The sequence below is a fragment of the Eptesicus fuscus genome, chromosome 22 (genome assembly GCF_027574615.1).
Source record: "Eptesicus fuscus isolate TK198812 chromosome 22, DD_ASM_mEF_20220401, whole genome shotgun sequence".
Classification (NCBI taxonomy): domain Eukaryota; kingdom Metazoa; phylum Chordata; class Mammalia; order Chiroptera; family Vespertilionidae; genus Eptesicus; species Eptesicus fuscus.
This window is the reverse complement of record NC_072494.1, coordinates 29474777-29502560: the sequence shown is the minus strand read 5'-3', so window position 1 is coordinate 29502560 and position 27784 is coordinate 29474777. Positions and strand designations below refer to the sequence as shown.

General features: G+C 41.5%; 1 protein-coding gene across 7 annotated transcripts in view; it reads left to right on the top strand.

Moving 5' to 3' along the window:
- RPS6KC1 (ribosomal protein S6 kinase C1) overlaps nt 1-27784 on the top strand; it is a 238026-nt gene that overhangs the window by 72570 nt on the left and 137672 nt on the right. For all 7 annotated transcript variants that reach the window (XR_008555068.1, XR_008555067.1, XR_008555066.1 and 4 more), the window contains exon 8: nt 16071-16163. Coding sequence is in view for 4 of the 7 variants with exons in the window: in XM_054711380.1 (XP_054567355.1) it covers nt 16071-16163 (93 nt within the window). In the remaining 3 variants the exon portion in view is untranslated. The remainder of the gene's footprint in view (nt 1-16070; nt 16164-27784) is intronic.

The following is a 27784-nucleotide window of genomic DNA, read 5'->3' as shown; positions in this document are numbered from 1 at the left end:
TCTCCCAGATCCAGGGGCGCTTGGCCTCGCCCGGGCACGGGATCCAGCGTCATCCGGGTCCAGGGGCACTTGGCCTCACCCGGACCCAGAGTCCGGCCTCACCTGGACCCAGGGGCATGTGGCCTCACCTAGACCCAGGGACGTGAGGCCTCACTTATACCCAGAGGCATGTGACCACACCCGAGCCCAGAGGCGCGCAACCCCGCCTGCACCCTGGTCTCAGCGGGGCCCCGTCTTCCCGATCCCAATTCCTGCCGGTCAATCCCCCCTCAGCAATTCCCCTGGCCATCCTTCCAGAGCTCCAGTATGGCTGCTGCAGAACTCGTCGGGCGGCGGCTCGGCGAAGCTCCGGTGCACCCGGTGCATGGCGGTGGGCCAGTCTGGCGTCGCTGCGTCGGCCCTTGGGTCTGCATCGGTGGCCGGTCGCCGAGCATGCGCACCTGGCCGCTTCCGGGGCGTTGAGATTCTTGATGGACTCAGAGGTCAGCAAGCGCGGAGTCTCCCACCCCATGTCTCAGGGGCTCGTCTGTCCGTGCTTGGCTGCCAGTGGAGCCGTTCCCTCAGCCGGAGACCGCCGGGGGAACTGCGCCGAGCACGTTCCAGGCCGCTGTTGTATCGCCTGAGCCATAGTTCTTTTGTGTCGCCTGAGCCGTAGTTCTTAAAGTGTGGTCTTTGGGTCACCGGCATCAGCATCATCCCACATACCCCTCTTTTATTCTAGTTGTAGAGCATCTACTCAGCCAGCCCTATGGTGGTCTTGGATGGTGTCTGCTCTGCTCTCTTGTCGTAGTCTCAAAGTTGTTGTGGTAGGCAACAATCAGGCTTCCGCCCTATGCCTCCATCTTGGTCCTCCTTTGTATAGTTAAGTCTTGATTGTTGTTGGTGTCACTGGGGGGGCTCTCTTTGTCTATAAAGGAAGAGTTGCTGTGCAGGAGACACGTTTATGGGCCGGGTCTTGGTGCAGCAAAGCTTTGGCGCTCACTGAATATTCCCGTTGAATGTGTCCCTTATGCACGTGGTTGAAATCTGGTGTCATCTCCCACAGACCACTAGATGCCCTCGTTTCTGGGTCTCCAATGGGGTGTAGATCAGCTACTGCCTTAGGCACTCAGCAAGGATTACAGCAAAAACTGTAGTTTCTTCCTCCTGTCTGAGTGGCCCTGGAGCAGTCCGACTAGAACAGCAGATCATCTGGTCCGCTGCCAGAGGGCAAGCCACCCACATGCATAAGCCGTTGCTTGGGGCGCAGGTGTGCCTGCAAGACTTGCGGGGCAGGTCTTCAAAACGTGCGGGGCGGGTCCCAGGGCGGGGCGGGGTCTCAGGGCGCCAACAGGCCATGGTGCGGCGAGCCGCGATGGCTGTGAGTCTGGTCCTTCTGCCTTCCACGTATCTAAGTCCCCTCGTTCCGCACTCCAGCGCAGCAAACACTGATTGCTGGGCGCACCTCCGCAAGAGTCCCGCCTCTCCCCGCAGGCATCTGGGTCTCCCGGGGTTCGCCAGAAGATGGGTTTCAGGGTGATGGAGAGCTAATCTCCCTTAGGTTTGGAACAAAAGCCCCTTTCCCCCGCCACCAGCCAGACCCACGCACCTCCACACCTCATCCCCTCCGATTTCGCTGGGTGCGAGGCAACAGAACAGCCTTTAACCTCCGCCGCTATCTTTTTCAAACTTCTCAATTTGTACTTCTTAATCCCTTCATTTCAGTCAACTCTACTGAAGTCTAGCGCCGCCGGGAGGTGCACGGAAGGGGCGCCCGGGCCTCCGTCCGGTGCGCGGTGCGCGCATCCCGCGGAACCAGGCGCGCGAGGGCCGCGCGGCTGGGACGGGCGCTGGGCGGCCTCCGAGCTCCAGGCACTGCCATCGCCACGTTCCGGACGTCGCCGCCGCGGCGTCCCCCCAATTTATACTTCTTAATCCCTTGAATTCAGTCAACTCTACTGAAGTCTAGCGCCGCCGGGAGGTGCACGGAGAGGGCGCCCGGGCCTCCGTCCGGTGTGCGGGGCGCGCGGCCTGCGGCACCAGGCGCGCGGAGGCTGCGCGGCGGGGACGGGTGCTGGGAGGCCGCCGGGCTCCGGGCGCCGCCGCTGCGGCGGCGTCCCCAGCGTCCCGGGCCAGGCGGCCTGCGGGGGCGGCGGAGTTGCGAAAGTGAGTGAGTTTCCCAGGGTTTCGCCCGGAATGGGGTTCAGTGCAATCGGAGCCGGTGCTCAGCGCACTCCGTTGCCTTTATCTCCTTCCTGCCAGTGAACTCCGGCCAGGTCATCAGCCGCCCCCTCCTCTCCGGTTCCATCCTCCCCGCAGGCGCGTGTGCTCGTGTCTCCGCCCGTTTCTCCATACCTCAGGCTTTTACGGCTTCCCCGACTGTCCCCGTGGCCTTCTCCTTCCCCCCAGCTGTGGGCATTTCAGTCCACCAACTTTCCTGTGGTTCTGGACGACGTCCGTTCTGACCTCTAGTTGTATTTTTGAAATTGTTGTGCCCGGCTGCAGGTTAGGTGTTTAACCTATGCCGCCATCTTGGTTTCTCAGCTCTAGAAATTTTAAACTCAAGATCAATGAAATTTAGAAAAAGAAAGTAAATAGTCTAAATTTAGGACATCAAAGACTGTGTAGTTTCTAAAGTGTAAATACATTTTTTTTGGTCATGCATTTACAGGGTGTGAGTGAAAATATGTAGAATGTGTGCCTTTCCTGACTATAATGTAGATTTTGAATATAATTGCTATAATAATACTAAAAATAGTTTTCTGTTGTGCATTTTGTTTGCTGGTGTTAGTGGTATTTCTCAATTTTTTAGAAAAAAGTATTTAAAAATGAGTTTGTATCACCCTTAGTTAAACATGGGAAAGCAGAGCTGGCATTCAGGGGTATTCCAGATCAGGAATAGGATTGCAATTAAAAGCTGTGGTATATTTACACAATGGAATACTATGCAGCCATAAAAAAGGAGATCTCACCCTTTGAGACAGCATGGAGGGACCTGGAGAGTATTATGCTAAGTGAAATAAGCCAGTCAGAGAAAGACAAGTATCACATGATCTCACTTACATGTGGAATCTAATGAACAAAATAAACTGAGAACAAAATAGATCCAGAGACATGGAAGCATGAAACAGACTGACCAATCTTAGAGTGAAGGGGGGTGGATGGATGGTTAGAGATTAACTAAAGAACCTAGATGCATATATATGCATAACCCATAGACACAGAAAATAGTGCAGTAGGGCTGGGGGTTAGTGGGTGCGACATCTGTAATACTTTCAACAATAAAGATAAATTTTTTAAAGTAAACAGCATCATGCTTAAAATGTGATTTAAGGGAGTCTTAGGAGGCTGAGTATTGAGGGTTAATAGGTTCCTAATGAAGGTCTTGGCAAAGCCAAAAATCTACCGGTGAAGCCAAGTTCAGAAGCTATGTAGTTAGCTATTAGGGTTCGGAGTGTGGGTTCTGGGTAAGTGTTTCCCTTTTGCCCTTGATTGATTATTTCCTCCCAAGTAATGGTGATTCATTCTCAGATTATTTAAGGAGGAGTAGCTAATCCTACTTCAAATGTGGTGCTGGACCTATAGCATTACATCACCTGGGACCTTGTTGGAAATGCAGAATCTTAGGCTCCCCAGCCTGAGTGAATCAGAATCTCCATTTTAACAAGGTCCTCAGGTGATGTGCATACAGGTTAAAGTTTGAGAAGTATCATACTAGCAAATTGGTAAGAATAGATAGAGATCACATTGAGAACAGGGAATAATATCAAATGAAAAAGATGGCGCGGAGGATAAATAGCAACTTAAAAAACCCATGAATCAAAAAGAAAGGTAAGCTTCACTTAGCCATTTAGAGAATGTAGAACAGGAACAGTACGTAGGTTTTGCTAGTGTGCTAACTCTAATCCACGGTGGTGGCTGCCCAGGAGCACTGTATGTATTGTGAGACAGAGTATGGAATTAACAGCGATGTCTGCCAAGGGCTTGAGCACTTGCTATATTTGGTTTTGAAGATTGTTGGGTCATCAATATTCTTGCCTTTCTCTGCCCGCCTCCTTGACCTCTGTATTTAGTTTTGGTATAGATGAATACAATTACTACTTGCTTCTCTAGGCATCTTCGGCTACCGTCACTGATACATATAACTGAAAATTCTACTTTTATTTATTAAGGAAATCAGCCATGCTGCCTAGAAATACATTGATCCCTCCCTACCCCCTTAGCATTGGCTGAAGTTTCCCCAATGTCATGCATTGTTTTATAAGTAAGATTTAATCCCCTTTTGTCTGTTACCTAGTTTTGTCATTTTGGACAAATTGCTTCACCTTGCTGCTTCTTATATTTTAAAAAAGAAGAGAATATTGGACTTGATCTCTGTCTCTTTCTGTTCTTAAAATTCTGTGGATTTATGTTTCATTTTGCCATCTGAGAAAAGGAATAGATCCATAGGGATTCTACCCAATTTAAACACTGCATATAAGAAATATAGGATTTTTTATTGATGATTTTATTTCATGATCTTTCTTTGTTCATTTCTTTGATCTTAAAGTTTTATAGATGGTTAAAGTAGAAAGAGAACTTTAATGATCACTTTATCTTTGTTCTTCTGCCATTACACCTTCACCATTCCTGTCTTTGCAGAAGTAACCTTATTAAATCACTATTTTTATTGGGTTGTTTCTTGTATAAAAACTTGTTTTCTAGACTCTGGAGTTTTGGACTTTTCTTCCTGGCATTCAAGGCCTGTGAAAACTGACTGACCCTACTGTGTAATTTTATTTTCCTCTGTTCTACAATTTGACCATTTCCCCCCCAACCAGGCCAGTTTCTTTCCAATCCTATATGTAATACCCGTTTCCTAACCTAATTTCTACATAGCATTTAAAATCACCTTTAGTTCCACTTCTTTCTGCGACCAGTTTATCATACACTAATAGTGACTGTCTCTATTGTCTTGTATTTTACAACAAGGTTTTATTGTTATTTAACTTCATGTATTTGGCTTATTTCCTCAAGTAAACTGTAAATTCTTGAAACTAGTGACTGTGCCTTTTGATGATTTATATCCTTTTTAGTTATCATGTTCATAGGGCACACCAGTAATTATTTATTAGAAGGTGCAGTAGAGTTTTTGTATTCTGCTATCTCTGCTGTTGAGATTGTTAAAGTGAACCGATAGGTTTCTTTTGGAAACTGATAGATCCAATGACATCAATGAATAAGAAGGTACAAGTAGCCCTGGCCAGGTCACTCAATTGGTTAGAGTGTTGTCCTGATACACCAAGGTGTGGATATGACCCCTGGTCAGGGCACATACAAGAATCAACCAATAAATGCATAAATAAGTAGAACAACAAATCATTGTTTCTCTCTCTCCCCCTTTCTCCCTTCCTCTCTCTCTCTAAAATTAATACGTAAAAATTAAAAAGAAAGAAGGTACAAGTAGGAGATACAGATGTTAGACGCATTTGGCCATATTTTCAAAGACAACTGTAATGGATAAATTATCACTTACTAGGGGCCCAGTGCACGAATTTGTGCACCTTGAAAGGTACTGTGGGCCATGAGGCTGCGCTGGGCCCAGGGTTGGGTCTTGGTCCATCCTCCATGCACCTACCTGGTCCCTCCCATCGTGGCCCCTGGTCCCCTGTCTGCCGGCAGCCCCGCTCCTGGCTTCTGCAGCCGCCGTTTGCACCTGCTGATGGTGCAGAGCGATTGTGGCCGGCGCCAGCAGCAGGTGCGAGTGGTGGCTGCTGCCCTAGTTGCCCCTCAGGAACAGGGGGATGTGGAGAAGCCCTCAGGGGTGACCAGGGTCCCCAGCTGCTGCTTGCACCCGCTGACAGTGCTGAGCAATTGGGACCAGCGCCGGGGGCCTGCTGTGGGTGCGAGCGGGGTTGCTGCCAGCAGCAGGTCTGAGAGGTAGCTGCTGGCCCTGATTTCCCCTTAGGAGCAGGGGGAGGTGGAGAAGCCCTGAGGGGTGATCGGGGCCGGCAGCTACTGCTCGCACCCGCTGATGATGCCGAGCGATTGGGGCTGGCACCAGGTGCCGGCAGCAGGTGTGAGGGGGGCCGGTGCCGGCAGCAAGTGTGAGCGCCCAGCAGGACCATGGTGCGCGGGAGCAAAGAATTTTCAGTAATCACCAGAGGCTTGCCCTGATGACAGCAACCGGCGCCCCGCCTTAGTCTGGCGCCCCTGCTCATCTGCTTCACCATCCCACCATGGCCAATGCCTGCCATGTTCCACGCTCTGCAGCCTGCTGTAGATGCCCACCATGTTCTGTGCACGCCCCCTGGTGGTCAGCGCATGTCATAGTGGACAGTTGTTCAGTTGTACCGCTGTTTGGTCTATTTGCATTTTAGCCTTTTTTTAAAAAAATATTTTTATTGATTTCAGAGAGGAAGCGAGAGGGAGATGATAGAAACATCAAAAATGAGAGAGCATCATGGATTGGCTGCCTCCTGTACACCCCTCCCCCCCTCCCCCTCGCACTGGGGATCAAGCCCACAACCCAGGCATATGCCCTTGATTGGAATCGAACCTGGGACCCTTCAGTCCTCAGGCCAATGCTTTATCCACTGAGCCAAACTGGCCAGAGCTTAGCCTTTTATTATATAGGATTCTTCCCCCCCCCCCCCAAAACATTTTCCTCAACATTTTTTTTTAATTTATTATTTTTATTTTATTTTATTTTTTTTCCAATTTTTTTAAATTAAGGTATTATACGTGTACATATCTTACCATTGCCACCCCCCACCCCACTCCCATGTATGCCCTCACCCCCCAGAGTTTTGCATCCATTGGTTATGCTTATATGCATGCATACAAGTCCTTTGATTGATCTCTTATCTCCCCCACCTCTCCCTAACTTTCCCCCTGTAATTTGACAGTCTGTTTGATGCTTTACTGTCTCTGTATCTGTCTTTTTGTTCAAGTTTATAATGTTCTTTATTATCCATAAATGAGTGAGATCATGTGGTATTTTTCTTTCATTGACTGGCTTATTTCACTTAACATAATATTCTCCAATTCCATCCAGGTTGCTGCAAATGATGAGAATTCCTTCTTTTTTATGGCAGCATAGTATTCCATTGTGTAGATGTACCACAGTTTTCTGATCCAGTCATCTGCTGACGGGCACCTAGGCTGTTTCCAAATCTTAGCTATGGTGAATTGTGCTGCTATGAACATAGGGGTGCATATATCCTTTCTGATTGGTGTTTCTAGTTTCTTCGGATATATTCCCAGGAGTGGGATTACTGGGTCAAATGGGAGTTCCATTTTCAGTTTTTTGAGGAAACTCCATACTGTTCTCCACAGTGGCTGCACCAGTCTGCATTCCCACCAGCAGTGCACGAGGGTTCCTTTTTCTCCGCATCCTCGCCAACACTTGTCGTTTGTTGATTTGTTGATGATAGGCATTCTGACAGGTGTGAGATGGTACCGCATTGTTGTTTTGATTTGCATCTCTCGGATAATTAGTGACGTTGAGCATGTTTTCATGTGTCTCTTGGCCTTCCTTCTGTCTTCTTTTGAAAAGATTCTATTTAGGTCTGTTGCCCATTTTTTTATTGGATCATTTATCTTCCTTTTATTAAGTTGTATAAGCTGCCTGTAGATGTTGGAGATTAAACCTTTATCAGTGATGCCATTTGCAAATATGTTCTCCCATGCAGTAGGCCTTCTTGTTGTTTTGTTGATGGTTTCTTTTGCTGTGAAAAAGCTTTTTATTTTTATGTAGTCCCATTTGTTAATTTTCTCTTTAGCTTCCATTGCCCTAGGGGCAGTGTCAGTGAAGAATTTCTTTTGGCATATGTCTGAGATTTTGCTGCCTGTGGATTGCTCTAGTATTTTTATGGTTTCCCGTCTTATGTTTAAGTCCTGTATCCATTTTGAGTTTATTTTTGTGTATGGCGTAAGTTGGTGATCAAGCTTCATTTTTTTGCATGTATCTGTCCAATTTTCCCAACACCATTTATTGAAGAGACTGTCTTGACTCCATTGTATGTTCATGCCTCCTTTGTCAAATATTAATTGAGCATAGTGGTTTGGGTTGATATCTGGATTCTCTATTCTGTTCCATTGATCTATATCTCTGTTCTTGTGCCAGTACCAGGCTGTTTTGAGAACAGTGGCTTTGTAATACAGCTTGAAATCTGGTATTGAGATCCCGCCTACTTTATTCTTCTTTCTCAGGATTGCTGTGGCTATTCGGGGTCTTTTTTTATTCCAGATGAATTTTTGGAGAGTTCTTTCAAGGTCTGTGAAATATGCCATTGGTATTTTAATGGGGAGTGCATTGAATCTATAGATTGCTTTGGGTAGTATGGACATTTTAATGATGTTGATTCTACCAATCCATGAACATGGTATGTTCTTCCATCTGTTTACGTCTTCCTCTATCTCTTTTTTCAGTGTCCTGTAGTTTTCTGCGTATAGGTCTTTTACCTCCTTAGTTAAGTTTATTCCTAGGTATCTTAATTTTTTTGGTGCAATGGTAAATGGGATTGCCTTTTTAGTCTCTCTGTCTGTAAGTTCACTATTGGTGTATAGAAAGGCCATAGATTTCTTGGCGTTAATTTTGTATCCTGCTACATTGCCGAATTCATTTATTAAGTCTATTAGTTTTTTGACGGAGTCTTTCGGATTTTTTATGTACAATATCATGTCGTCTGCAAATAAAGACAGCTTTACTTGTTCTTTTCCAATTTGGATGCCTTTTATTTCTTCTTCTTGTCTAATTGCAATGGCTAATACTTCCAGTACTATGTCAAACAAGAGTGGTGAGAGTGGGCATCCCTGTCTTGTTCCTGTTCTTAGGGGAAATGTTTTTAGTTTTTGTCCATTGAGTATGATGTTTGCTGTGGGTTTATCATATATAGCTTTTATTATGTTGAGGTATGAGCCTTCTATTCCCACCTTGTTGAGAGTTTTTATTAAGAAAGGGTGTTGGATTTTGTCAAATGCTTTTTCTGCATCAATTGATATGACTGTGATTTTTATCTCGCAATTTGTTTATGTGATGTATCACGTTTATTGATTTGCGGATATTGTACCATCCTTGCATTCCTGGGATAAATCCTACTTGGTCATGGTGTATGATCTTTCTGATGTACTGCTGGAGCCGATTTGCTATAATTTTGTTGAGGATTTTGGCATCTATGTTCATGAGGGATATTGGTCTGTAATTCTCTTTCATTGTGTTGTCTTTATCTGGTTTTGGTATTAGGGTGATGCTGGCTTCATAGAAGGAGCTTGGAAGTGTTCCTTCTTCTTGAATTTTTTGGAATAGTCTGAGGAGGATAGGTTTTAGTTCTTCCTTGAATGTTTGGTAAAACTCTCCTGTGAAGCCATCAGGCCCCGGGCTTTTGTTTGCCGGAAGCTTTTTGATGACTGCTTCAATTTCGTCCATAGTTATTGGCCTATTGAGTTCTTTAGATTCTTCTTGATTGATTTTTGGAAGGTTATATTTTTCTAGGAATATGTCCATTTCCTCCAGGTTGTCCAGTTTGTTGGAATAGAGTTGTTCGTAGTATTTTGTAACAATCCTTTGTATCTCAGCGGGGTCTGTTGTTATTTCACCTCTTTCATTTCTGATTTTGTTTATTTGGGTCCTCTCTCTTTGCTTCTTGGTGAGCCTGGCTAGAGGTCCATCAATCTTGTTTATCCTTTCAAAGAACCAGCTCTTGGTTTTGTTGATCTTTTGTATTGTTTCTTTGGTCTCTATGTCATTTATCTCTGCTCTGATCTTTGTTATTTCCTTCCTTCTGGTTACAGTGGGCTTTTCTTGCTGCTCTTTTTCTAGCTCTTTGAGTTGTAGGGTTAAGTAATTTATTACCATTGATTCTTGTTTTTTGCAATAGGCTTGTAGAGCTATGAACTTCCCTCTCAAGACTGCTTTCGCTGTGTCCCATAGATTTTGGATTGTTGTGTTCTCATTGTCATTTGTTGCCATGATGTTTTTTATTTCTTCCTTGATCTCTCTGGTGACCCAGTCATGGTTTAATAGCATGCTGTTTAGTCTCCATGTGTTTGATTTCTTTGGATTGTATTTATTGTAGTTGATTTCCAGTTTTATGCCACTGTGATCTGAGAAGATGCTTGATATAATTTCTATCTTCTTGAATTTGAAGAGACTTTGCCTGTGACCCAGCATATGGTCTATCTTTGAAAATGACCCATGTGCAGTTGAGAAGAATGTATATTCTGTGGCTATGGGGTGAAATGTTCTGAAGATGTCAATTAATTCCATTTGGTCTAGTGATTCATTTAGGATTGCTGTTTCTTTGCTGATTTTTTGATTAGAGGATTTGTCCAGTGGTGATAGTGGGGTATTAAAATCTCCTACTATGATTGTATTGCTATTAATCTCTCCCTTGAAATCCTCCAGGAGTTTTTTTATGTATTTGGGTGCTCCTATATTGGGAGCGTATATGTTTACCAGAATTATTTCTTCTTGTTGGATTTCTCCCTTTAGTATTATGAAGTGGCCTTCTTTATCTCTTGTTATGACATTTACTTTGAGGTCTATTTTGTCAGATATAAGTATTGCTACCCCAGCTTTTTTTTCATTTCCATTTGCCTGAAAGATATTTTTCCATCCCTTCACTTTCAATCTGTGTGAGTCTCTTGTTCTGAGGTGGGTCTCTTGTAGACAGCACATATATGGGTCGTGTTTTTTTATCCATTCAGCTACTCGATATCTTTTGATTGGAGCATTTAGTCCGTTTACATTTAAAGTTATTACTGAAAGGTATTTGTTTGTAGTCATACCTATTTTTGTGTCTGTAATCCTTCTTACCTGTTTATTACGTCTTTTTACAGTATTCCCTTTAGCAATTCTTGCATTGCTGGTTTGGTGGTGATAAACTCCTTAAGCCTTTTTTTGTCGGCAAAGCTCCTGATTTCCCCTTCAATTTTGATTGATAGTCTTGCTGGATATAGTATTCTTGGATTCAGTCCTTTGCTTTGCAACACTTTGTATACCTCCTTCCATTCACTTCTAGTTTGTTGTGTTTCTGTTGAGTAATCATTTGACAATCTGATGGGTGTTCCTTTGTAGGTAACCCTCTGTCTCTCTCTTGACGCCTTTAAGATTCTCTCTTTATCATTCATATTTGCCATTGAAATTATGACATGTCTTGGTGTGGGTCTTTTGGGGTTGATCCTGCTTGGGACTCTCTGTACTTGCGTAACTTTTATCTTTCCCATATCCGGGAAGTTTTCTGTCATTATTTCTTCAAATAGATTTTCTAATCCCTGCTGCTCTTCTTGTCCTTCTGGCAGCCCTATTACACGTATGTTCCTTCGTTTCATGTTGTCCCGAAGCTCCCTTAGGCTTTCCTCCTGCTTTTTAATTCTTTTCTCCAATTGCTGTTCAGATTGAGCTTGTTTCTGTACCTGATCTTCTAACTCACTTATTCGGTCCTCTGCTTCTTGTAGACTACTGTTGAAACTTTCCATGGTGTTTTTGATTGTAGCTATATCACTTTTCATTTCTTCCTGATTCTGGCATAAGTTGTTGATTTTCTCATCCATCCGATGTATAAATTCCACGACCATTACTCTAAACTCTTTTTCGGTCATGTTGCAAGCTTCAGTTTCACTGATTTCCTTTCTTGGCGACTCCACATTTTCTTTCCTCTGTGAGTTATTTCGTTTCCCCATTCTGGCTATCACCAGAAAGCTCAAGCTTCCGTTTGCGTGGACCTGGGCCGTGTGCTGTGGTGACTTCGCTCCATCCGAGTTTCACTGAAGTGCTCTGACACTAGGACGTGTGGCTGCCTTTGGTTGGTGGGAACCAGACTTGCCCAGGGTCAGTGTCCCCAGTGTTCCGTGTGGTCTCGTGTGCACACTTAGAATCAGGGGCCCTGTCTGCACCACACTGTTGGTATGTGCCGAAAATGAGATCCTTAGCATGTGCCAGGAGTCAGAGTTTCCCTGTTTCTGCACCAAGACTCGAGTGTCAGAGTCTCTGTTGCCTTGTGCGGTTTCTCGTTGAGAATCAGGGTCCCTGTGTGTGCATGCACCAACAATTGGGATCGCTGGCTCTTAGTGTGAATGCGCTGTGAGTCAGGAATCCCAGGCAGCTGTGTCCGGCGTGCCAAATTCCCTGAAGTGGAGCTGCGTCCTGTGTGTGCTCTCTCTACTGAGCCAAACCGGGTAGGGCGCACACTCTTAATTTCCTGAAGGTGAGCTGGCTCCGTGCACTCTCCCGGAGTCCCGGAAGGGGGGCGGAGTCTGTCCTGCGCGCCAAATTCCCCAAAGGGGAAGCCCCTCTGTGCAAGCACCAAGATTCCCCGAAGGGGGAGCTGCGACCCGCAAGCCAAATTCCCCCAAATTCTCTGAAGGGGAGCCCTCTGTGCACACTGACAGATTTCCCCAACAGGGAGCTGCTTCTGTCCCCCGCGCGCCAAATTCCCTGAGGGGGAGCGAGTCCCTGCGCAAAGTTCTGCGGCTTGGGTGAGGGGCGGGTCTTTCAGTTAAAATGGCGCTGACTGCGCGCCTGCGGGGAGGGGGATAGGCTCTTTGACTCACGGAATTCTGCCAGGAAGTCTGGATTCTTGTTGTCTGTTGGTCTGAAGCTGTGATAGCAGTTCTCTGTCCCCAGTGGCTGCAGGGTCCTGGTTTGTTTCAGAAGCCAGGATCCGAGTCTCAGGCAGCTCTGTTTCTCAAGATGGCGTGGTCTCCGCGTCCGCAACAGCCGCGGAGATGTGTCCGCTTTGTGCGCGGGGCTCTGCCGTCTAGGACTGCCCGGTTAGGCAGCCCCTTGGAAGACCTGCAGAATCTAACTGACCCTAGCTCACACACACACACACACACACACACACACACACACACACACACACACCACATGTCTACACTCTCCTCTATGGGTTCCTCACTCACTCTCTCTCTCTCCCTACCTTCCTGCCGGTCGCCATCTTCCCTCAACATTTCTTTTACCAAAACGACAAGCACTTCTTATTTTCCCTCCCTCCCTTACCAAAGGATATATTTATTGATTTCAGAGTAGGGGTGGGGTGGGGGGGTGGAAAGGGAGAGAGAAACATCATCCATGTGAGAGAGAAGCATCAATTGGTTGCCTCCCTCATGCACCCTTACCGAGGATTGAACCTGCAACCTTAGGTATGTGCCCTGACCAGGAATCGAACTGGCACCCTTTTGGTGTACTGGGATGATGTTCCAACCAACTGAGTTACCCGGCCAGTGCCTTATTCTTTCTTGATAATGGAGGGGGAAATGAATTTTTAATTGTCAGACTATGTTGTGTGGTAGGAAGACAGCATATAGGGTTGAGGTCTAGACTAGGATCTTCCACTGTTCTTTCTGACCACAAACACTCAATCATTCTGAGCTTCCCTTTATTTATCTGTAAAATGGGGATTTAATAACTTCTTGTAAGTACTCCACTCAGGGCAGGGTGAGGGATAATGATGTAAATTAAGATAGAAGAGACTATTTCTGTTATATGTCTATTAAAGTACCCTGCTAAATATTTTTGTATCCTTAAAAATTCATCTTGGATTTTAAGCTTCTAGGGGGGTAGAGATGTATCTGCTTTATTTATTTTTTATGTCCTTTAGCTCAGTACCTTATGAAATATTAAATAAGTATTTTTTGAAACGTATCTTAGAAGTATAAATTAAATCAATTTTAAACAATTATCCAGTGCAATTGCTATTATCACCAACATTCTCAAGTTAGGTGTTTTTAAAAATTTGTCTTTTTAAAATTTTTAAATGTATTTTTATTGCTTTTAGAAAGAGAGGAAGGGAGAGGGAGAGATAGATAGAAACATCGATGAGAAAGAAACATCAATCAGCTGCCTCCTACACACCCCTACTGGGGATAGAGCCTGTAACTCAGGCAGGTGCCCTGACCAGGAATCTAACCGGTGACCTCTTGGTGCATATCTTCTTTTTTAAATACAACATTGCTTCTTCTGGCATATTGAAATTAGTATTTGCTTGCTGAACCTAAAAACAAACAAACAAAAAGGAGAGCAGCCCAGCCAGCGTGGCTCATTGATTGAGCGTTGACCTATGAACCAGGAGGTCTGGGTTCGATTCCTGGTCAGGGCACATGCTCAGGTTTCGGGCTCGATCCCCAGTGTGGCATGTGCAGGAGGCAGCAGATCAGTGATTCTCTCTCATCATTGATGTTTCTGTCTCTCCCTCTCCTGTCCTCTCTAAAATCAATAAAAATATATTCAAAACAAAACAAAACAAAACAAAACAAAAAACACGGAGAGCAATTATAATTGCTGCTTTTAGAAAATTTCACAAGTAAATTTTCCATTTGTAAATGACACCTAATTTATCGATGCAATCTCCTCTCTCTTGTTTTGCTCCTCTCTTCCTCCTTCCTCTCTATTCTGTCCTTCCTCTCTCCTTTCAACTAACATGCTAGGCATTGTGAATACAAAGATGAATAAGGCATATTTCCTCTTCTCACGGAGCTTCCTGTCTGGTGATGTTGGTCAGTACGAGGACTTGAAGTACCAAGAATGATGTCTCAATAACTATTAATCATGCCAATTGATTAACAAGGATATTTATCTTCCACTCATGGGGGAAACATGTTTCCTATATAGCCTAATAGATTTTTGACAACAAAAAGGCCTGCTCTGAAGATATAATAAAGCAAAACTTTGTGTCTCCTGTCATTTTTTGCAGCATCACCATTTTAATATAAGGATTAATATAGCATTGCTTTCTGGTTATAAATGCAAAATGGAAGTATCTTTGGAGTTTATCTAGTGTAATGTCTTACTTTACTGATAGGGAAAAACTAAGATCAGTGGATGGGAAGTTAGGATTATTCTTTATTGTACGTAGTACTGATACGTGCTTTCCTTTATTCACTGACCTTTCTGGACTTTTTTGTAGCTAACAAATTAAGTTTTCCATATCACATATTTTCATATATTTAAAAAATGTTTCTTTCTCCTGTAAATCATCCCTTTTTTAGCTTAAACAAGTTTAGTTCTAATAAGTATTGCTTATATGATGGAGTTTTAAATTTTTTCACTATTATTGGCAATTATTCTGGAATCTGCCAATCGCTCTTAAAATACATACCATGTATTTATAACATAACACTAATGGAATGTAGTTTCATGAAGAGAGAGAATGATTTATGTGCCCTTACTCCCCAAGTTTATCTATTTTTCCATTGTTTTTAGTTCTCTACTAGAGGTCCGGTGCACGAAATTCATGTATGTGGGGGGCGGGGGAGAGTTTTCCCTCAGCCAAGCCTGCACTCTCTCCAATCCGGGACCCCTCAGGGGATATCCGACTGCTGATCCCGGGGATCGGGACTAAACCGGCAGTCGAACATCCCTCTCACAATCCAGGACCACTAGCTCCTAACTGCTCACCTGCCTGCCTGCCTGATTGCCCCCAACTGCCCCCCCTGCCGGCCTGGTCACCCCCAACTGCCCCCCCCCCCCTAGCCTGGTTGCTCCCAACTGCCCGCCCTGCCAGCCTGGTCACCCCCACGCAGCCTGCTGTTCATTTGTTTGGTCGTCCCTCACTAACCCCCCTGCCAGCCTGGTCGACCCACGCAGCCTGCTGTTCATTTGTTTGGTCGTCCCTCACTAACCCCCCTGCCAGCCTTGACGCCCCATGCAGCCTGTGTTTGGTTGTCCGTCCAGTTGTTTTGGTTGTGACAGTCCCTGGCTTTTTATATATTAGGATTCTAAATTAGTCTTGAGCGATCTGGGGTAAATATAAGGCTGTATTAATTGTTGGCTCAGTTATCCAATTGTTATAAAGTTTTAGTATAGTTGTACAGTTTTGAACTGAATTATTGCGCTAGAAACTATCAGCTCATTAATTTTTCTTTTTAAAATGTTATCATGATTTATTTACATGCAACTTTTTTCTTGCTTTTTCTTTTTGATTTTCTTTATTTTTGATTTTATGATTTTTATTTTATTTTACATTACAGACAAACAGAAACTTCTTTCATCTTTCCATTCTCTGATTTATGATAAATTTAGTTTCCTTTGGCCTGGCATTTGCTTCAGCAGGCAGTCTTTCTTCAAGTACCTCCCTGATTGATGTATAATCTTTGATATCTTCCATTAGCCTCCAGGATCACTAAGTTCAAGGACCCCTTGGAACCTAAGGAGCCCTGCCGAGGAGCTGAAGGCCTTCAGAGTCCTTGGGGTGATTGACAAGGTAATTCTTCAGTGCCTCTTCAAGAGTTCAGTCATAAATCGACTGCATGCTGACATTATGTCTTTGAAGCTTTGGATCTTAAGGATATGAAACAAAAGGAGAAAATGACTCAAATGCATCTGCACTTTAAAATAACAAAAGCAGAAGAGAAAAAGCTTTTATCTAAGCAATTCATGTAAGGTCATGCAAAATATATTGGAGCTAAAGGAGAAGGTGCATATTTGTTGGCATTCAGTGGAGTAGGGATTTGGTTTTTTAAACCTGTTATAGCAGGGTAAAGATATACTTAGTTAGTTACAAAAACTTGGGAGTCAGTAGTTATTCACATCTGGTGTAGTCAATATAATTAGTCAAAATGGCATCCTCCCAATTACTACTATTTATTGAGCACCTACTATGTGTCAAACCATATCTTAGGCATTTTATATAAAACGAATTATTTAATCATTTTCACAACTCTGTTATTTGCATCTTAGTGAGAAAATGATGTTTAAAAGAGGTTAAGTAACTTGCCCAAAGATCACATAGCTAATTTAGGGTAGTGCAGAAATTCAAACCTAGATCTTTGTGACTTAAAAAGCTGTGCTTTTTCTAATACACTTAACCCCCTTTCACACACACACACACACACACACACACACACACTTTTATATTTGGAATAAAAACACTAAGATAACAGATATCTGCCACTGAGTTCCCCCAGTTTGGTATCACCTCAGATATGCTAAACATGCCCAGTACGGGCCTCTTAGATAATTTAAAAGTGTAATTTAAAAACTATACATAATAAACTGTGTTTTAAATATATTTGATCAACCATTACTTTTACCTTTCAAAGTCAAAGAAAATGCCTTAGTTAAATGTTAAGGTGTACATTAATTTAAATCTTTTTTACATTAACCATCTTTTATGAAGCACCTTAGTGGTCATTTGTAACTTACTGAGTACTTCTTGTCTTCTAAAGTATGCATGTGATTCCATGCTAAAACCGAGCAATATGCAGTATATCGCAGGTAATTTAGACAGTAATTTATAGTTTGAGGTATTCCAAAAGGAACATTGGGTTGGATATTACATGAAGCTCTCAGTGTCTTATTAAATTCTTACAAGCATCCTTTTCCTCAAATTCATCTGACTGAATTTTGAACTTAAAGAATTCTAAGCAGTATGATTTTAGAGGCTGAAATGATGCCTTAACCATGTTTTCCCTGGCTTTTCAGAACATTCAGTTTGAGAGTACAGAGAGGCAAAATAGGAATTGAGTAGTTTCCTGGTTCTTGGATTTCTGGGCATGGAAATAAGCTTTTTTTGATATACAGTGTCTGCTCCCTCTTAGACTTGTTTATTTTGGCAAAGTGTGTCCTTTCATTGCTATGCTCTAATTATGAGTAAGTCACCTGATTTATTCAACTAAGAACTTTTGACAATGGAGGAATTCCTAAGTCTTTGCTGAGGCATAATTTGTTACTGTTTTTACTCTGTTAACCTGTGTTTGATGTTTAGAAGGTGGCATTTAATTTTCTTAAGTAGAGATAAGGAATTATGTATGGGAATTAAATAAGCTTTTTATTATTATTATTATTTTAAATTTTTATTTATTGATTTTAGAGAAAGAGAGGGAGAAGGAGGAAGGGAGGGAGGGAGACAGATTGAGACCGAGCTAGACTGAGAGAGAGACACAGAGAGACAGAGACATTGATTTTTTTATTCCACTTATTTGTTGAATTCATTGGTTGATTCTGGGAGTCATACCTGCAGTCTTGGTGTATCAGGATGGCTCTCTAACTAACTGAGTACCCGGCCAGGGTTGGGAATTAAATAAGTTTTGCAAGTAATCTTTTAAAATGTGTAACAGTCTCTACTTTGCAAGAGCATCAATAGGTAAGCTTTAAACAATTTGAATTTTTAAAAAATATAAATTTTTATCAGTTGTACTGAGGAATACCTAAAATTTGGATTTTACAAACTTGAAGTTTGGAAGAGAAGTATTGAATAAATTCAAATATCTAAAAAATACACAGGATATGGTAATCTAGCCCATACAGAACACAGTTTCTCTGATTCTCTTTCATTTTAGTATTTGTTCTTTATGAGTTATTTTGAGTGTTATTGTCTATTAACTTAGGAAAACAAAATTTCCCTAGGATAGGAGTTATAAACTTTTATATAGAAAGTAGATAAAACTGATTACTATCTAGACCTTAAGTTCTTGGGAACAAGATTTTGTCTTTCTTGTTCACATCCATATTCTCAACACTTAGAAGCATGCCTGGCACATAATGGACACTCAATAAATACTTAATGAATTGAAACTTAAATAACTTTAAGTACTATATTATCTATAGAGTGATACCTACTGGTATATTATGAGACTGCTACCTAGTACCACTGTTCAAGACACTCAGATGTCTTTACTCAGATGTATAGTAATTCCAAAGCTGTATCTTGGTCTAGTATTCAAAGGTAAATAAGTGACTTTCTGTCTTTTAATTGGGATTAACATATATATGCAACAAGAAATTTAAGCATAGGGCTCTTGGATTATAAATAAACTGGTGTGCATTCAGAAGCAAGAATGATAAGGCTGGTGAAGGCCCTCCATATCATATATACAAGACAGCTGAAATATGAGTAATGGTTAACTGATAAAACATGCACGGTGTTTATATTTTTGAGGGCTCTCCAGTATAGAGGGACTGTATAATGTTTTGTTAAAATCTGGGGGTGAAAAGGGATATTAATTATGCCAGAACAACATCTTCGACAAACTAGGATATCTGGTTTTCCTGGGAGAAAGATAGTAAGGGATGAGACTTCAAATAGAACTAAATGAGTATAAGTTGGCAAAATTTTGGCCAATGATTAGAGATACTTTTCAAAAATTAGGTTTGACCAAAGACAGACTGGATTTCTTCATATCTTATTTGTTTCATGTCATTAGAGATATTCAAGTAAAGGCTGAAGGATCATTGGTGGGGATATTGTAGAAGGAATTCAAGCATTGAATGGATTTTTTTTTTATTTAGAGAAGAAGCGTGGGGGTGTAGGAAGGAGGGAGGGAGAGAGAGGGGAGAGAGAGAGAGAGAGAGAGAGAGAGAGAAAGGAAAAAAGAAAGAGAAACATCAGTTTGTTGTTCCACTTAATCATTCATTGGTTGATTCTTGTATTCGATGCCTTGATCCGGGATCAAAGCCAAAACCTTGGTGTATCAGGTGATGCTCTAACCAATTGAGCTACCAAGCCAGTGCCTGGATTTTTACATTATATAACTTATAAAGATTTCTTTTAGCCCTTCGATTCTTTTACATATAATCTTCATGTGGTAATAGCAGGGGAAAATAGAAATTAGTGGAAACACCATACTCGGGTGAGAAGGATGGGTGGATTTCTGTGGTTTCATATAAGTTTGTGCATGTGTGGGTGCACAAACTTTTGTGTTTATGTGTGACAGATATGAATATATAGCGTGTGTATATGTTTCTGTGTATAAGGATTATTTATATATAAGTAATTTGTAGTTGAGTTAGGAATATGGATTGATAGTTTAACTGGTGGTAGGATGTCCAAGTGATGGAAGAATTTCTGAGAGAGTTCACTATAACTTGTCAGAATGATGTCCAGAGAGAACAGCTAAAATAAAAAATTTAAATAAGATCCAGAGTCTCATAATATAATATAACTAGTGGCCTAGTTCACGGATTCATGCACATTGAAAGGAAGTTAATTAGAAGAAATATTTTAATATCGCTATTTGCCCTTTCTCTATAATAGAAGTGTCAACCAAATTCACCATCGACAACGACAGATCCAAACACACTCGTGCGATTGGCACCAGCGAGAGCGTTACATGTATCGTGCATGTGCCAGTCAAACTTAGCCTTTTATATATATAGAATAAACTTGCTTAATTAGACCTGCCTTCTAATTTTGCTAAACTTTTTCCAGCCCAATGAAGCACCCCAACTTCTCTATCAGGTAATTGTCAGCAACACAGCAGTAAATATCAACACGAAGCAGGTTATTATTGTAGATCATGCAGGGAGAACAAAGGGTAAAATATTTAACTGCAGCAGTATTTGACTATATTCTGCGCAGTGAGAAAACCTGAAGTCATTTTCAAGGTCCACCATTTCTTCTTTTCAGTGGGGTCAAGTTTCTAAGCTTTCTAAATCTCTGTTTTCTGGCTAATGAAAAGAAAATAGGATTCCACCAAGTCTCCTATCTACCTACTCCAGGACTTCTGTGAAGATCAAATGACATGAGGCACGGGAAAACGCTTCACAGACATTTGGCTAAAGTGTACAATGTTTGCACCTGGCTATATAGCAAGTCATGTTCCTGGGCTGAAGAAACTCCAAGGAGGCTAGTCGCTAGGGAGAGGAAGCCAGGCGTTGCTATGTGATGACGTCATTACCTGTTGCCCACAGCCACTGTTTCTAGGGTGGGCTGGGCTGTGGGATGCATTATGCACCATGGGGTCTTAGCAGCGTTGGCTGCAATTTGGTGGGGTGTCACTCTGGGGTGGTGGCAGGGCCTGTGTCCCACTTGGGGGAAGCTGAGTGTTGCTTTGTTGGCACCAGATCCATGGTGCCATTTCTTTGTAAATGGCCAGTGCGCGTCATGGCAGCTCCTTCATTGAGCATCGGCCCCCTGGTGATCAGTGCACATCATAGCGACCAGTTGGACAGTTGGGAGGGACACTTAGCATATTAACCTTTTATATATAGACTAGAGGCCCAGTGCATGATTGAATCATGCACGTGTAGGGACCCCTACACGCTTTCGCTTTCGGTCGCGGGGGAGCTGGGTGCTTGTCCGCTGGTGCACTCGGCGGAGGCTTCTGAAAGGCCTGGTGCCAGAGCAGACAGGCACCCAGCCCCCCTGCTTTTGATGGTCCGCGGCGGGACGTGAGCTTGCTGCCCCAGAGGCCCCTTCTGTTCCGCAGCACAGCCATGGTGCAGACGCGAGCTCAGCGTCCCGCTGGCCCAATCAGCTACCCCAGCCACCCCAAGTCCCGCCCCCTGCTCCTCCCGCTGGCCCAATTGTGGGCATAGGGGAGTGATGGTAATTTACATTTTATTTTATATAGATAGATATTCAAAATGTCCAGGTTTCTATAGAAAATTATCGAGAAAAGACAGTCTGCTGATACCAACAGTGAGATGACAGAGATGTTAGTTATCTCACAGGATTTATAACAGCCATCATGAAAATACTTAAGAGAGCAATTGCAGACACACATAACACAAAATAGAAAGTCTCAGCAAAGAAACAGAAGGTGTAAAGAAAAACCAAATGAAGATTTAGAACCAAAAAAATACAATAAGAGGGAATAAAAACCCCTCTCAATGGGCTCAACAGCAGAATGGATGGGACAGAGAAAAAATAGTGCATTTGAATATAGAACAATAGAAACTACCCCAGTCTGAATAGAGAAATAGACTGGGGGGGAAATGAACAGAGACCCAGGAACCTATGAGGCTAAATTCAACAGTTCTAACACTCATGTCATTGGGGTTGCAGATGAAGAGGAGAAAGGGGGGAGCTAACAAGTATTTGAAGAAATACGGCGAGACATAATCCTACAGATTCAAGAAGTGAATCTCAAACAGGATAAATCCAAACAAATCATGGCAAGGCACACATCATAGTCCAACTTCTAAAAAGTAAAGATGAGAAAATTTGAAAGCAGCAAAAGAGAAGCACTTACAGAGGAAAAATAGTTTGAATGACAGTGGATTTCTCATCAGAAGCCATAAGTGCCATAAGGATGGCACACAATTTTTTAAGCGCTGAAAACAATGGCACTGTAAAGATCCTAACTATCTCCTCCTGGGGATCTAGTACCAGCAGCATTCTGGGAGCTCACAGGGAGAAGGAGGATGTCCTCACCAATTCGGCCTGCAGGTTTTCATACTATGCTCCTGTTTTCAGTACAAACAGTTCCACCTTCAGCTGTCGGGCTTCTGATTCCATGTCTTTAGAAAATGAACCTCTCTCTAGTCTTTGGCTGGGGAGGAGAGAGCAGCTGCCTGGCTGCCTGTGCAGCGGCCTAGAGTATAGACTTTTCTCCAGTCCTCCTGTTTTCAGGAGATACCTGGTACCCCTCATTTCTGGAGTTCTGCAGGAAGAATTGGCTTGCCTTTCGTTGTTGTTTTCACCTGTAGACATTTGGCATCTGTTTTCTGTCTACTAAAATTTTGCCCTCTTTTCACATCTCTCTTGTTTACAGTCACTCTACATCTTTTAAAATCTGTTTACTGTTATTCAGTGGGGTTTCTATGGGAGATTGTGATCTATATTTAAGAGAATGTCAAATTTAACACATTATGTAGTCCTCTCAGCTTCATGGCAAGCATAATTTTGATCACATGTCTTTGTTGATCTTTTCAAGTTGTTAATTTTTTAAAAATCAAATAGTACAAAGAGTCCTGTAGGTGATTTATGGCTAGAATAATTATTTCAAGTTGACCTACCACCCTCTGGGTATTGCTAGTTACATCGAACCTATCTTTCCTTCAACTGGGTTTCAAATTAAAATGTAGGCATTCCAAACTCTAAGTTAAAGGTGTACACTATTTTCTTATTCCCCTTTAAACATGTACTATTGTTTTCGTCTTGTCTTATTTTTCTCCAGCTCATCGTCAACACTGCTGGAGGATAACTTATAACAATTAACTTAAAGTGATCTTTCTAAAACTAATAACCCCTTTGCTTACAATTCTTAATACCTTCACATAGTTTTTAGGCTAATGTTCAAGCTTCTTAGCTAAGCCTATGGAGACCTTTGATTCTCAGTGTGTTTCTTCCTCCCCTTTTCCCAGACACCACAGCATGTTCTCTGGCCACAGTCCTGTTGGACCCATCAGGTATGCAAGGTGTCATGTTTAACACATGATATCCCCCTCTGCCTGGAGTGACTTTTCCTTCTCTTCCTCACTTAATTTCTTCTCATTCTTAATTGTTGTCTTCTCTTCGAAGCCTCCTTGTTTTCTGATTTAAATATCTCTTGCTGTGTTCTTTTTTTGTTGTTAATCCTCACCCAAAGATACTTTTCCATTGATTTTTAGGGAGAGTTGGAAGAGAGAGAGAAAGACTGAGAGAAACATCGATGTGAGAGAAATACAACTATTGGTTGCCTCCTGCACACGCCCTGACCAGGGAGGAACCTGCAACCAAGGTACGTGCCCTTGATCGGAATTGGACCCGGGACCCTTTGGTCTGCAGGCTGACACTCTATTCACGGGGCCAAACTGGCTAGGGCTCTTGCTGTGTTCTTTTAATGCCTTGAACCTATGTGTGATAGCATTCATCCATATTGTATGGAATTTTTTTCAGTTGCAGTGTGTTTTGTATTTGTGTGGTAGTTTTTGACATTTCTATGCCTCCTACAGTAAGCCTTCATGTCCCTCAAGTGATCAAGCATTATTCTTCTTGTTAAAAAATGAACATTTTTATTTTGGCACTGTATTTACAGACATCTGTTAGACAGAAAAGATAGTCTAAATCCTGTGCTCAAGATAGATGTTTTTGGAGAATACGTCTCAATAACATATCAAACAGCAGCTTAGTGACTACATCTTGTTTAATTTTGGATTCTTGGCATTAGCATAGAGATTTACAAATAGCAGATACTTAATATACAAGTGTTGAAACCATTTATTCTAATTGGCCTGCCTCCTCACCATTTCTCTGCATGTCTTTTTCCATGCCTTTTTTCTCATTCATTCAGCAAATATTTATTGAACTTCTGTGTGTCAGGGATGGTATTAGCCACTGGAGATATAATGGTGAATAAAACACACCTAATCTCTACCCTCTCAGAGTTTATAATTGAGTGGGAAATAGAAATGAACTGACAGTTACAATACAGCGTGAAAGTGCTTTGGGTGAAGGAAAAGTGTACACTAGGGTATTGTGAGAACATACAGGAGGGCCACCTAGCTCGGGCTCTCTGGAGGCTTCGTAGAATAAGCAAAGCAAAGAAAGGAGGGGTGAGTAGGATTTAGCTCATAGAAGAGTGTTCTAGGCAAAAGGGGCAGGACACTCCACTCAGAGAGCTTGCTCTCTTTCTAGCTTCTTCAGCTTTTTCAGTTCGTCCTTCTTGGCCACTTATGTTTAGTCTATTCTTCAAGACAGCTGAAAGCTTGCCTCCTCTATAACTAATACCTACTCATCTTTTCTTTCTTTGAATTAAGTTTAGTATTCAATTGTGTATTATTTTCACTTGTATAATTTTTGTTGCCTTAAATATATTGTTAACTTGTCCTGAAAGGCAGGAACTATATCTTCTATTCCTTTTTATTTTCTCTGATAATGCCTAACTGAATACAGTGCTGTCCATATAAGGATTCAATAAATACTTGCTGAATAGTTGTAAAGGGAACAAAAAGAGACAATATATGGGTTTTAAGATTTCAAATACTCAGTGAGTCTGCACCTCAAAATATAATACACCAGCAGGATCAGAGCAAGAGGGTGGTTTGAATGGACAACTGTCAGAATGTTCCTCCACCTCCCCTTTCACCTTCTTTTACAGAGCACACCCATAGATTGTTGGCAGAGTACTTTGTTGCAGTCAATGAAATTGCCAGTTTGAGAATGAGTGTTGTGCCTTGTGTTACATATATGCTTTTAAATATTTTGGAATTTTTCAGAACATGAACACATTGTATTTTTATACTAAATAAATTTTCCAGGTCATCTTAAAACACTGTTCAGTTTTAATCAATACCAGAAGTTCAGCTCCATCTACTATGAAAGTACAAAACTCATTACAAACATTTAAAAGTAATAGCTTCCTTGCCCTTGAGGCATTTTCTTCTGAATTGCAATCAGGCTACCTTTGACATTGGCAACTTAGTTGGATATGTATTGATTGACTTGAAGATGTAGTCTCTGTGTCCATTATCATTATAAGATAGCATTTATTAACTGAGTATACACTGTACCACTTCTGAACACTATATAAAAACTACTTGTAGACATACTTGCTGCTTTTTAAGGATTTATGTTTTCAGGACCTATAAATGATTCAGGTATATTTATAGAATACATCTAAGCAGCAGAATGAAAATATTAAACCAGGATATGAATAGACTTAGTTTGTATCAGCACTAGAGTATTAGGTTTTTCTAGCAAATGCAAATAAAAAGAGATCTAAAGCTAAATACAACAGACTGTACTTTTAATTGAATTAATTTTCATCTAAATTCAAGTCATTATTTAAGATTTTTAAAAATTGATTTTTTGAGAGAGAGGAAGGGAGAGGGAGAGATCGAAACATTGATCAGCTGCTTCCTGCATGCCCCCTACCAAGGATCAAGCTTGCAACTCTGGCATGTGCCCTGAGAATCCAACTGAGAACCTTTTGGTGTCAGGCTATGCCCAACCAACTGAGTTTTAACCTCTCTTTAGCATAATCTCTCTGTGGCCTTGGGCAAGTTGCTTCACAGAAACCAAAAAGACAACCAAAACAAGAATGATGAAGTTGTAGAGAGCTAACTTTTAAAGCCTTTGGATCTGAGAAGAGCCTCCTAAGTGGATGTTTTCCTAGCTCTTCAGCATTTCTATTTTAAACCCAATTGTTTCTGTCTTATATTCTGCCTTCTGCTATGTTTATATCCATTTTTCTTACAAAGACACACCATGTCCTTTGGAAGCGGGTTTTATGAAGTAATAGGTGGATAGGCCTAGGATTTGAAGATTATACAAAATAAAACTCTTTTTTGGGGGTATGTATATAAAAGACATTTCTGTGTTGGCTTTATTGTTCACGAAATCATTAACCTCACATTCTGGTATGAGACATCATTGATATTGATGGCTTACATTCATTGACACTGACTAACAGGAATATAAAAATTTTTAAATTCGTGTTTGTGGCTGAAATAATTACATATTGGGCTGTTTTTCTGGAGTATACAGGTATTCTGTATTGCTGTAGGGCAAGGCCTACATTTAGCTATTTGCCTAAAGATGAATATTCTAGAGGTTTGGCCGACTTTTAGATGGGAAGTAGAGAAACATTTTTTAAATCTCTTTTCTGATCCTGATATTAGTCTGTCAAAGAAAACAAACTTTGCCAATCATATTTCAATGTGCTTTGGAGAAATGAAACAACGTAGGCTTTGAATTTTGAGTAAATTACTTGTATTGGCAAGTTTGTTTTAGTACCACCAAAATATACTTTTCTTTTTCTAATCGTATAATTCATAATATGTTTATAACATATCTTAGAACATACACTCTGGTAGCATTTACTCTTAGTTATCATAATGAGAAACTATGATCGTTAAAAAAATCATCATAGTGCCCTAACCGGTTTGGCTCAGTGGATAGAGAGTCGGCCTGTGGACTGAAGTGTCCCAGGTTCTATTCCGGTCAAGGGCATGTACCTTGCTTGCGGCCACATAACCAGTAGTGGGTGTGCAGGAGGCAGCTGATCGATGTTTCTCTCTCATCGATGTTTCTAACTCTCTATCCCTCTCCCTTTCTCTCTGTAAAAAATCAATAAAATATATTTTAAAAAGATCATCATAGTTATTATTGAAGTTACTAAGTATACAAAGGTATAAGTTGAGTTCACATGGGGTACACACACACAGTACACTGTTATATTATGTTATAGAAACCATCCCTGGTTGCATACAACAGTTTATGATTGTATTCCATTTAAACAGAGGACTGGACAAACAGGATTCATTGGCAGTTCTTATGGTACATGAATGCTTAATAATGCCCTAATTTTAAATTAATTAATAACAAATTCCCTGTGGAACTTTTGAAGAACTTTAAAAAATCTGCATTTAGATTAGAATTATGCAAACTAAATGCATCTGTTGCCATTTTCAAACCAAGAATAAAAAGATGGTTTTTGCATTATTTTCTAAAAATGTATTTTCTATAATGATTTTCTTTTAGCTGCAGTTAAAATATTAAAGAAAAAGCAGAAAGCAAAGCACCAGCCTGGTAGCTCAGTTGGCTAGAGTATTGTCCCCACATGCCAAGGTTGTGGGTTCTTCCCTGGCCAGGCACATACAAGAGTCAACCAAAGAATGCATACCTAAGTGGAACAACAAATTGATCTCTCTCTCTCTCTCTCTCTCTCTCTCTCTCTTTCTAATATTAATAAATTAAAAATGAAAAATATTACTTAAAAAAGCAGAAAGCAAAGATGAAGGATAAGAAAATTTCATATTAGTGAATTTCTTTCAAGGTGATTATATGCCAGTTATTCAATATCATAATTGAATATAGCCAGATTGAGATTTTCTTTTTTAAAAAATATTTTAAAACACACCACAGTATTTTGTTTCTATATGAGGTATTGTGGTAAATGTGATCATTACCATAAGTAAATGGCATTTTTTGAGTAGGCAGAAATCAGGATTTTTAATTGGCATTTTGTGGATTTTATCAAACCTCTTCTCAAAGTACATTTTCCTTGGGTAACATTTGGATTGTGGGTGTGATGGTAACAGAAAACAAGCCTTTCAAAACAAAGTGTCTTATGACTACATAAAAACATATAAATTGTTATCCATAGACAGACTGATTAAAAAACCTTGAATTTTATATTTTATTTTACTCATTGTATACTTATTTTGAATAAAATCAGA